Below are 11592 nucleotides of genomic sequence, written 5' to 3'. Positions count from 1 at the left end.
TACCAGCATGCACAGGGTAAATCAAGACGGATTGGGCACATGCAAAATACATCACTTGGTAACCACATTTTCTATGAACATGCGTCAAACTCAATGTGTAGGGAGTCATCAGAGTCATTTCTGTAATTGTACAAACACTCAATATTTGCCCCTCGAAGCACAGAACATGCATCAATCGTACAGGCTAATGATTGTTTCCAGTTCACTCCAGACTCCTTGCCAAAATCTCCTCTTTTTCTTTTTTTTTTTTTTTTTGACACAGGGTTTTGCTCTGTTGCCCAGGCTGGAGTGCAGTGGCATGGTCATAGCTCACTGCAACCTCTGGTTCCCAGGCTCAAGCAGTCCTCCCACATCAGCCTCCCAAGCTACTGGGATTACAGGCATGCACCATAATCCCCCACTAATTTTTGTACTTTTTGTAGAGAGTAGAGATGAGGTCTCACTGTGTTGCCCAGGCTGCTCTCAAACTCCTAGACTCAAGTGATCCACCCGCCTCAACCTTCCAAAGTGTTGGGATTACAGGCGTGAGCCACCGTTTCTGGCATATAATCTATTTTTGATGGTTGAAGTGGCAGCTATAATGCTTCCCTCCATCCCTCAAGTCTGTGAGAAAGAGGTTCTTGATGTATCCTCAACGAGAAAGTCACATGACGTCACATCTGGGGATTTGGGACCACACTTTTAGGGGCAGGTTGTCTTGTGCAAAATGTTATTCAAGTGACCTCTGGACTGCACAATTGACCTAAGGTAGAGCCCTGTCCCGCTGGAAAATAGAGTTGTGAGACTTCCTGTGGCTGTAGAGAAAGCCACTCATGGATCATGTTCAGATATGCAATGCTGTCAGTGTTCTCTGCAAAAAAAAAAAAAAAAAAAAAAAATACACAGACCATGTGTGTGAAAATTGAGAAACAGAAGGGAAGCTCCAGAGCTAGGTGCATATTGCATATTCATAAACAACATGATTACTAAGTAATACAATTTTGAGGCTTTCAAGACTTTCTGAACCACTAGGTCTACCATAGAAGGCTGCACGTCTCACACCAGCCTTCGTGCTACTGTCTATGTTACTTACATGTGTGGCTGCTGGTGTTTCTCTTTCAGTGGGTGCTCCCTAGGGACAGGCCTAGCTCCCTGGGATTCCCTCTGAGAAGCATCATCCTGCAATGTGGCTTGCAGGATTAAGCACTGAGTCTTAAAGCTTTTGATGATGATGACAATAGCCTCTCCCTCATTCTCATCTGCCGACTCCACCCTGGGAGGCAGAACGCCTAGGCAAATCCTCTTTGAGGCAGACTTTCCAGGAGCTCAGACTTCAGGAGCTCCCTCCTGCCCTCCCTGCAGACTGGGAACAACTCAAGAGTGCAGGTTAATCCCTGGGCCTGGAACAAAGGCATTCTGCATTCCAAGGCAATCAGAGGCAGCTCCCACCTGAAGGGAGGCTCTCCCGGCAGAGGGAAGAGGCTGGGTTCAGCTGTCCCCTGGGGAGGAGTCTGGCTGTCATCCTGCTTACTCATACTGCGTGCTTTGGTTTCTCTCACATAGTTGCCTGAATGATCACCCTTTGTTGTAATCTTATTATGAAGGTTGTGCCTTCCCCACTCGGCTCCTCTAGGGAAACAGAACACCTCTGGGCACCACCATGGGACATAAGCCATGGTCACCAGAGAGGTTTCATCTGAGAATAACCATCCAGGGTAGATGGGGTGGCCTGCCTATGAACATGACCCTTTCCTGGGTGCTAAGGCAGAGAAAGAGTAGAGAGGGCGGGACTCACAGGGGAGAAAAGAAACAGGGCCCAGCCTAGGGCAGCTGTCTGAAAGCAGGCCAGGAACAATAGGCACCTCCCACACCCGGACAAAGAAAAGACAGAGACAGTCAATGGCAAATAAGCCAGGTGCAAACTACCCTTTAGGGGTGGTGGGGGCTGGGAAGAAGTGGAATCAGAAATAGATCTTCCGGGGCAGCAGGATTCCCTCCTCTCTAACTCTCCCTCCACTGCAGGCCGGGCGCGGTGGCTCAAGCCTGTAATCCCAGCACTTTGGGAGGCCGAGACGGGCAGATCACGAGGTCAGGAGATCAAGACCATCCTGGCTAACATGGTGAAACCCCGTCTCTACTAAAAAATACAAAAAACTAGCCGGGCGAGGTGGCGGGCGCCTGTAGTCCCAGCTACACAGGAGGCTGAGGCAGGAGAATGGCGTAAACCCAGGAGGCGGAGCTTGCAGTGACGGCCACTGCACTCCAGCCCGGGTGACAGAGTGAGACTCTGTCTCAAAAAAAAAAAAAGAAGCCCCTCATCACCTCTCATGAGTCCTCCCAGCTGACCTCACTCTCTGGGGTCACTGGACTTGGTTCCCAGAGCATGCCTGGCAGGTGGGAATGGGGATTTTTTTTTTTAAAAAAAAGCTCTTAGTAGATACATTAGAGAATGTCATATAAATCTAGCAAAAGGAGATACATTTGTGTCAGGAAATTAAACACGGCACTTTGTATCGCTGGTGCTGTCTGATGTACATGACAAGGCTGCGATTGAATAAGAAGTTGAAGTTAAATCGTCCTCCAATAGACTGAATGAATTACACTACATGTTTTATTCAGGGATGAGTTCACCCCCACACTTAAAAAGACAGGAACACATTAGTGAAAAAGGAACTGATGCAGTTGGGTGTGCTGGTTAATGGCAGCTGCCCCTGTGTGCATACCCCAGAGAACAGCCTGAGACCCAGCAGAGGATGGGAGGGGGAGCCTGACTCCAGAAGAGGGAGAGCAGCCTTCTGGGCTCCCGTCAAGGACTCAGAGGTTGGATCCTCTCTCCAACCACGTTTCCTTCCAGTTACTCAGACAACATGCTGCCTCCCCCACCGGGTGGAGCTCTGTCTGTCCCACGCTGCTGCTCAGCAGAGTGGCTGCAAGCTTGCAAATTGCTTTTCTGATCCTGTTGCTCTTCTGCCTTCTGCGGCTCTGTGTGGCCTCTGGGAGCAGGGCAAACCTCTATACATGGCTTCCTAAGTCCTTACTAACGTGGCACAAGCCTGCAATGTTGGTTTTATTTCTCTTACCGTTCTCTAAACCACCTCCTTCCCCCACACACGTACCCTGCACTTGTGTCCCCATTCTTGATGCTTCTTGTGGGCCTCTACGTACAAAATGTCTTCATACTTCCCTATGATAATATTAGCTCACCTTCGGTGAGAAATTATATGCCAGACACCATGCTAAGACCTTCAATTAATTATCTCACTTAAGCCTTACAATAGCACTCTGAGGCCAGTGCTATGTTCACTCCCAGTTTACAGGTGTAAAAACAAGGCACAAAGGGGTTAAGAAAGTGCATAGGGACACCCAGGCGCTTGGTCACCAGCCTGAGCACTCTGACTCCAGAGTCCATGCTCTTAACCGGGGGTTGGCAAATGTTTTCTTTAAAGGGACAAACTGACTATTTTAGGCTTTTCAGGGCATACAATCTCTGTTGCAACTACTTAATTCTGTCATTGTAGCTTGAAAGCAACCGTGGACATTGGACATTGACACAGACATAGGACACTGGGTAAATGCATATAACTCCCACCTGACTTGCCAACCCTTCTTACCCATCCTAGCATCATTCATGCCAACCCTAAAGCCTCTATCCCAAGAGAGTGGAGTGGGTCGGAGCACATACCAGAAGGAACACTTCTTTCCCAGAACTGGGTGGAAGCACATTCTTGGTCAACCATTGTGCAACCAGGGTGGAGGGAGGGGAGCTGCTTCCGTTGTCTTGAGAAGGTATCTCATTCTTGCCAGACGCTGAGTTAGCACCTCCTTTAGACAGGGAACACCCTGTTCTCCTGGATGCTGTGTCCCCCCCTCTAAATGTTGGAGAAATGGGACTGCTTTTAAAATAGTAACAAGAGCTTTCCTGAGGCTCTTCTTAGCGTGGGAGTTTGTCCTTCCTCCTACGGTTGCTCATTTATCCATAGGTTCTCACAGAACAAGATTGCCCAGGATTGCTCTCCATTCTCCTCATACACAGTGCTTCATGCATGGACTGGACAAAGTGAAGCTCATTCCTCTCTAAACCAAGCACACTCACCTTTGACGGTCTGCCCACCCTCTCAGAAGGTGCATATGGATTTGAGATTTCAAGCACTGAGATCAGAAATTAAAATGTGGAATTGACATGTTACATCATCACACTTGTAAGGGCACATTTTTATGATTCACTGCTTCCATACGCCCCTCGACTTTCCCTACACACCCCATTCAACGGTCTGACTCTTGATTCTTAAGAAATGTCAAAATCTGTGGGAATAAAAATCCAGTGAATTCCTTAATGATTTTTGTTCCACTCATTTTCAGTTGTTTAAATTAAGCTCTATGTAAATATTCCAAAACAGCAGGTGCAGAAGGTGTCTATGAATTTCAGCTGGAAAGGCAGATTTACATGAGACTAAGCTCAATGGGAAAGCAAGCACTGGAGAGGGAGGTGCAGACATGGAAAGAAACTCCTTGCAGATGTAAGGTCTCTGGGCACCGTGGGCAATGTCTTCTCCCATCGTCTTAGGTAAACGCCACATGGGCAGGTGATCACACAGCACACAGCGCAAATGCTGCTGCTACAGTGTAAAGACTCAACACCTCTGTCCCTCTTGCCTGACAAAGGAGGGTTAGATCTCCAAAGTAGACCCCATTCCTATGTCCAGGATGCCAGGGAGGACAGCCAGGAGCTCCAGAAGAACTGGTCCAAATGCAATGGAAAAAACACAACAGGCCACTTCTTGCTCAGGCCATCGGGCAAATGCCCATACGCCCTCAGGAAGGATCCCACTCAGTGGGTGAGGCTGGTGCCAGTGGAGGAGAAAACCTGTGTGGGAAGGGGGCACACAGGGAGTGTCTGATGAAGAAGAAGGAGGGGACAATTATCACAGATCAGCTCCTTGTCTCCTTTGTTTGAGGACATGACTAACTCATGACTTCAGTGAATGTATACCCAGGCTTATTGCGTTAGGATCAAGTCAAGGCTGGAAGGCAGGAGAATTTCTCTATGACTAAAGGAAGCCAAAAAGCAATCTTCATATTTCATACCTTTCTAGAAACTGGGTGTGATCTCACTGTTGGTAAAGCCCAGCCCTTCCCAACCTGCAAGCTCACCTTCCAGGACTGGGCCCAGCCCATGCTCTCCATATATAAGCTGCTGCCCGGAGCCTGATTCTTAGTCCTGCTTCTCTTCCCTCTCACCTCCAGCCTCTCACGCTCTCCTCAGCCCTCTCATCTCCTGGAACCATGGCCAGCACATCCACCACCATCAGGAGCCACAGCAGCAGCCGCAGGGGCTTCAGTGCCGGCTCAGCCAGGCTCCCTGGGGTCAGCCGCTCTGGCTTCAGCAGCGTCTCCGTGTCCCGCTCCAGGGGCAGTGGTGGCCTGGGTGGCGCGTGTGGAGGAGCTGGCTTTGGCAGCCGCAGCCTGTATGGCCTGGGGGGCTCCAAGAGGATCTCCATTGGAGGGGGCAGCTGTGCCATCGGTGGCGGCTATGGCAGCAGAGCCGGAGGCAGCTATGGCTTTGGTGGCGCCGGGAGTGGATTTGGTTTCGGTGGTGGAGCCGGCATTGGCTTTGGTCTGGGTGGTGGAGCCGGCCTTGCTGGTGGCTTTGGGGGCCCTGGCTTCCCTGTGTGCCCCCCTGGAGGCATCCAAGAGGTCACCGTCAACCAGAGTCTCCTGACTCCCCTCAACCTGCAAATCGACCCCACCATCCAGCGAGTGCGGGCCGAGGAGCGTGAACAGATCAAGACCCTCAACAACAAGTTCGCCTCCTTCATCGACAAGGTGAGCCAGGGCCATGCCCTCCATGGGGCACTTCAGGGTCCCCAGACCAGAGGACCAACACATTCTTGCCAGGGAGACCTAGGAGGGAGGGAGAAGGGGACTCAGTGCAAGTGGCTGCCCGTGCACAGCAGGTATCAGGGATGGGCATCACTCCCACATGGGATCTCCAGATTGGTTCTCACTCCTGCCTAGGGAGAGCCATAGCTTTTCATAACCCTGAAGCACAGATGATGCCATCAGAGAGTGGAGTAGGGTAACTCTTCCCTCTGAAGTATCTAAGAAAATGCCAGGAGTACACGGGCTAGTAAATTACACTCTGTGGTCTGGGTAAGATGAAAAAAAATTGGAAACAAAAAAGGATATTTTGGCTAGATTAAGAAAAAAGAGACTTCAGACACTTACACGTTATGTGGAAATGTTAATTAATCCTCAAAACAAAGAATGACCATAACATCAGGATGTTTCAGAGGAGACACTTGCACAAATGGGTAATGAGACTGGAATCGAATCACTGGGCAACATTTAACACATCTTCTAACTGAGGTCCTATCAGTAATAAAAACTGTGTTAAATTTATCAGATGAATAATATTTTATAACTATGTTTGTGGTTGTGGCTGGGAAAGGAAGGAAAAGACATGTTGAAACTCACTAATATGTTCAGTAACTTAGAGAGTGAGAACATCTCAAAGGTCCGTGGGACAATTTCTCTAGTGAGATTGGTGGGGTGCAAAGGAGAAGGGATTGGGGGAGCAGAGCCCAGCCTGAGCCTCTCTACATGCACTGTAGTAGCCCAGCACCATGGGGACCTCCTGGACCTGCCAGTAAACCAGGTATCAGACACTTTTTCTTCCTTCCTTTGCCTGGAAAATGACCGTCTTGCTTCCCCTCCAGGTGCGGTTCCTGGAGCAGCAGAACAAGGTTCTGGAAACCAAGTGGACCCTGCTGCAGGAGCAGGGCACCAAGACCGTGAGGCAGAACCTGGAGCCATTGTTCGAGCAGTACATCAACAACCTCAGGAGGCAGCTGGACAGCATCGTTGGGGAACGGGGCCGCCTGGACTCGGAGCTCAGAGGCATGCAGGACCTGGTGGAGGACTTCAAGAACAAGTGAGTTAAATAGGAGAAATGGACTCAATTTCCTGCAGCACACACTTCAAGACCATTGGGTGACCAGGGCCAGATGGGGGTGGCATTCCTAACAACCCATGTCCATGGAAACTGAAAGCACAAATTAGTCCCTAGGAGCAAACCTGCAAGAACCACAAATGGTTATGAGAGGATGGCGAGATTAAAGAAGTGACAAATTTAGGAGAAGCAAAAATCGTCCCTTAGGTGCTCTGTGTCAGGAAAGCTCAATTAGAATATATTCCATTTTGGAAAATGTTGGATCCCAGGCTGCTTTTCTGTTTCATCCTACCCACTGGCTCTAATATATCCCATGCCTTCCTTCCTGCAGATATGAGGATGAAATCAACAAGCGCACAGCAGCAGAGAATGAATTTGTGACTCTGAAGAAGGTGAGCAGATGAAGTCAGGGGTTCAAATTCACTTAGAAGGACAGAAGTGGTTCTGTGTCGTCACTCACCTGGGAGAGGAGAATCAGTAGGGGGACTAGAAGATGGGTAGATTGGGAAGCTGTGCTCAGGTAACTCCAGATTGTTGGCTCTTTCCCCAGGACGTGGATGCTGCCTACATGAACAAGGTTGAACTGCAAGCCAAGGCAGACACTCTCACAGACGAGATCAACTTCCTGAGAGCCTTGTATGAAGCAGTAAGCATCTCCACCGTCCTTCTGTTTACTCTGATGGGGTCTGCAAAGGGGAGAAGATGTATAGGGCTGGGTATCTCTGTAAATGTCAGAAGTGAAGTTGATCTTATGACCTTCTGTTCTGCAGGAGCTGTCCCAGATGCAGACCCACATCTCAGACACATCCGTGGTGCTGTCCATGGACAACAACCGCAACCTGGACCTGGACAGCATCATCGCTGAGGTCAAGGCCCAATACGAGGAGATTGCTCAGAGGAGCCGGGCTGAGGCCGAGTCCTGGTACCAGACCAAGGTGAGCAGAGGGTGGGTAGCCACTGAGGAATCCCTGTGTCCAGCCCTGAATGCCAGAGAACTGCAGACTTCATTGGGGACATCCCCTTACAGGAAGCCAGGGTCCTCTCACAGGACGTGCACCTGCACTATTAGAGTAGACATTTGCGAAACTTATCCCAAGTCAAGGAGGAAAACGAGCCCAATGCAGGAGGAAAACTACCATAGGCAAGGACCTAGTCATCTCTGCCTTTAGCTTCATCCTGATTGCTGACTTTTAGAAAATGGTACAGAAAATTTCTACTCCCTAAAGAAACTAGGCAGGCAATGGTGCCATAATGAGGATGGTCTGTGACTCTAGTGTTTAGTATCCACCCACCACATAACATCAGCTTTTCCTCAAGTTCCTTGGGGAGAAGCCATTAGGTTCACTTCATGACATGCATGATACACAAGTGAAAGTCATCGCTAGCCAGGTAAGAACCCGTAGACACTGTCTCTCTCTCCACCTCTGGACTGCAGTACGAGGAGCTGCAGGTCACAGCGGGCAGACATGGGGACGACCTGCGCAACACCAAGCAGGAGATTGCTGAGATCAACCGCATGATCCAGAGGCTGAGATCTGAGATCGACCACGTCAAGAAGCAGGTAAGGTGAAGGGCAATGGAGGACCGAAGCATTTTCTTGTCATTTCCTCAGGCAGTCATCAGCCATTATATTAGGGAAAATCCCCCTGGAACTAATGAAAACCAGGGAGAGGAGACTATCAGTTCCTACCCTTAGTGGGTACCCACTGGTTAGGAGACACGGATCCTACCTAGGGCATGACACAAACAGGTGAGAGAACCAGTCAGGGTGCTCAAGCTGCAAAAACATGGTTTACATCAGGAGTGTCCAATCTTTTGGCTTCCCTGGGTCACAGTGGAATAAGAAGAACTATCTTGGGCCACACATAAAATACACTAATACAAACAATAGCTGATAAACTAAAACAAAACAAAACAAAAAACGTACAGTCTTGTCTGTTGGCTCATGCCTGTAATCCCAGCACTTTGGGAGGCTGAGGCTAGTGGATCATGAGGTCAGGAGTGAGAGACAAGCCTGACCAACATGGTGAAACACTGCCTCTATTCAAAATACAAAAAAATTAGCCAGGCATGGTGGAACGTGCCTGTAGTCCCAGCTACTCAGGAGGCTGAGGCAGGAGAATCGCTTGAGCCGCAGAGGCGGAGGTTGCAGTGAGCCGGTATCACGCCACTACACTCCAGCCTTGGTGACAGAGCAAAACTCTGTCTCAAAAAGAAAAAGAAAAAGAAAAACACTCTCATAATGTATTAAGAAAGTTTAAATATTTGTGTTGGGCTGTATTTAAAACCATCCTGGGCTGCATGTGGCCCGTGGGCTATAGGTTGGACAAGCTTGGAAGGAATTGGATGTATTTCCATAGGAAGACTGACTTGGAAACTGCAAAGGAACAAATTGAAAAAGAAAAGGGCAGGTAAGAAAGCACAAGAAACGTTGTTTTAAATCTGCTCGAGACTCAAGAAAAAAGAGAGAGTAGAGGAAGGGCGAAGGACAAAAAAGTGTTACCCAAGTAGATGAGAGATTCTGAGTGGGAGGAAGGCAAGGTCTCAGCAGTCTTATATGAAGACTCATCACCTCACTTCAGGATGGTCTTAATTTCGTGTATGTTAGTGTGGCATCTATATGAGGTAATCATAACTGGTCTTGATTTGACTGTGGAGACAACAATCCAAACAAACCAACAGGTCCATTTCTTCCAGTGTCTGTGTCCACTGCAGTGTCTCCCAGTAGTAAATATCCACATTCTCCTGCAGAGTGGTTCACAAAAAGGGTTATGAGTTTTGTTTTTTTTTTCAAATGAACCAGACTGGACAAAAACTGTAAAATAAAAAAACAATAGACAGGAAGAGTCAGAGCTCATTCACCATCAATTCTGGGCCCCTGAGCCCTTCTTCACTAGAAAAGAACCAGCCAGGTTTAGTCTCCTCTGGAAGACTGGATGATAAGTTCCTTCTATTTCTTTCCTCTTCCAGTGTGCCAGCCTGCAGGCCGCCATTGCTGATGCTGAGCAGCGTGGGGAAATGGCACTCAAGGATGCCAAGAACAAGCTGGAAGGGCTGGAGGATGCCCTGCAGAAGGCCAAGCAGGACCTGGCCCGGCTGCTGAAGGAGTACCAGGAGTTGATGAACGTGAAGCTGGCCCTGGACGTGGAGATTGCCACCTACCGCAAGCTGCTGGAGGGCGAGGAGTGCAGGTGGGTAACTGACGCGGCTTCCTCCAACAGTTGAGTCCATCTTCAAGGTGCCTGGCACTGAGCACAACTCTAGGGTGCACTGCCCATAGCCATAATTGCTTTTCTTGAGAGGAAACTAAAAGAGCTGTTTCCCATGGACTCTTCTACACACCGAGGCTGCCCACACTGGTCCAGGGAAAGAAGGGCTCTCTGAGGTCTCACCCTCCCTGTGTTCCTCTCCACAGGCTGAATGGCGAAGGCGTTGGACAAGTCAACATCTGTAAGTACCTTTGCTTGCCTTCCTCCCCTGCCCTTGCACTCTTCTGACTGGGCTCAGGCTGACAAGATGAGCTCACCGTGGCTTCTTGTGCCCTTGTCCCCTCCCCACCACAGCTGTGGTACAATCCACCGTCTCCAGTGGCTATGGCGGTGCCAGTGGTGTCGGCAGTGGCTTAGGCCTGGGTGGAGGAAGCAGCTACTCCTATGGCAGTGGTCTTGGCGTTGGAGGTGGCTTCAGTTCCAGCAGCGGCAGAGCCATTGGGGGTGGCCTCAGCTCTGTTGGAGGCGGCAGTTCCACCATCAAGTACACCACCACCTCCTCCTCCAGCAGGAAGAGCTACAAGCACTGAAGTGCTGCCACCAGCTCTCGGTCCCACAGTTCTCAGGCCCCTCTCTGGCTGCAGAGCCCTCTTCTCAGGCTGCCTGTCCTCTCCTGGCCTCCAGTCTCCCCTGCTCTCCCAGGTAGAGCTGGGGATGGATGCTTAGTGCCCTCACTTCTCTCTGTCTATACCAGCCCCATTTGAGCACCCATTGCTCACCATCAGATCAACCTCTGATTTTACATCATGATGTAATCACCACTGGAGCTTCATTTTGTTACTAAATTATTAATTTCTTGCCTCCGGTGTTCTATCTCTGAGGCTGAGCATGATAAGAAAATGATATCTGATCCTTTTCATTGCAGAAAATTGCCTGGGGCTTATTTCAGAACAACTTCCACTTACTTTTCACTGGCTCCCAAACTCTCTTCCTTGCAAGTTTGTGAACCCACACCCCTGCAGTATCCATGAAAGCACAAGTGACTAGTCCTATGATGTACAAAGCCTGTATCTCTGTGATAATTTCTGTGCTGTTCGCTCTTTGCAATCGCTAAATAAAGCAGATTTAGAATACAATGTATTCTTTTACTTTGCCTTGCTTTGTGACCCAAGTTTTGGGCTTAAACTTTTTTATCAGATAAATGAATATTTATTTTTAAAAGATAATCCATTCTTTATATACATAACTCACCTCCTTTAGAGAGGGTCATCAAACTTCAGCTTAGTATCGTGACATTTGGAGTGTGTTTCTAGATTAAATTCCATCTAAACTTTTGGCAAATGGAGTGGGAGGCATCTGGTCCACCAGTATTATCCACTCTAACTGTCCATACCAGGAACTAACATCCCATTCCCTCTGCCTTGGTTTCCAGGATCACTTTTCCCCTTATGCCAG

General features: G+C 49.0%; 1 protein-coding gene across 1 annotated transcript; it reads left to right on the top strand.

The window, feature by feature from the left end:
* Positions 1-5189: 5189 nt before the first annotated feature.
* On the top strand, positions 5190-11273 carry LOC718942 (keratin, type II cytoskeletal 6A). The gene is made up of 9 exons (XM_028829505.2): positions 5190-5802; positions 6696-6910; positions 7260-7320; positions 7479-7574; positions 7699-7863; positions 8364-8489; positions 9899-10119; positions 10344-10378; positions 10492-11273. Exons 1-9 carry the CDS (start codon positions 5263-5265, stop codon positions 10725-10727), a joined length of 1695 nt encoding a protein of 564 aa, XP_028685338.2. The 5' UTR covers positions 5190-5262; the 3' UTR covers positions 10728-11273.
* Positions 11274-11592: the final 319 nt, after the last annotated feature.

The sequence above is a fragment of the Macaca mulatta genome, chromosome 11 (genome assembly GCF_049350105.2).
Source record: "Macaca mulatta isolate MMU2019108-1 chromosome 11, T2T-MMU8v2.0, whole genome shotgun sequence".
In the NCBI taxonomy this organism is placed as follows: domain Eukaryota; kingdom Metazoa; phylum Chordata; class Mammalia; order Primates; family Cercopithecidae; genus Macaca; species Macaca mulatta.
The sequence above is the reverse complement of the archived record's forward strand: the minus strand, read 5'-3'. Positions and strand labels throughout refer to the sequence as shown.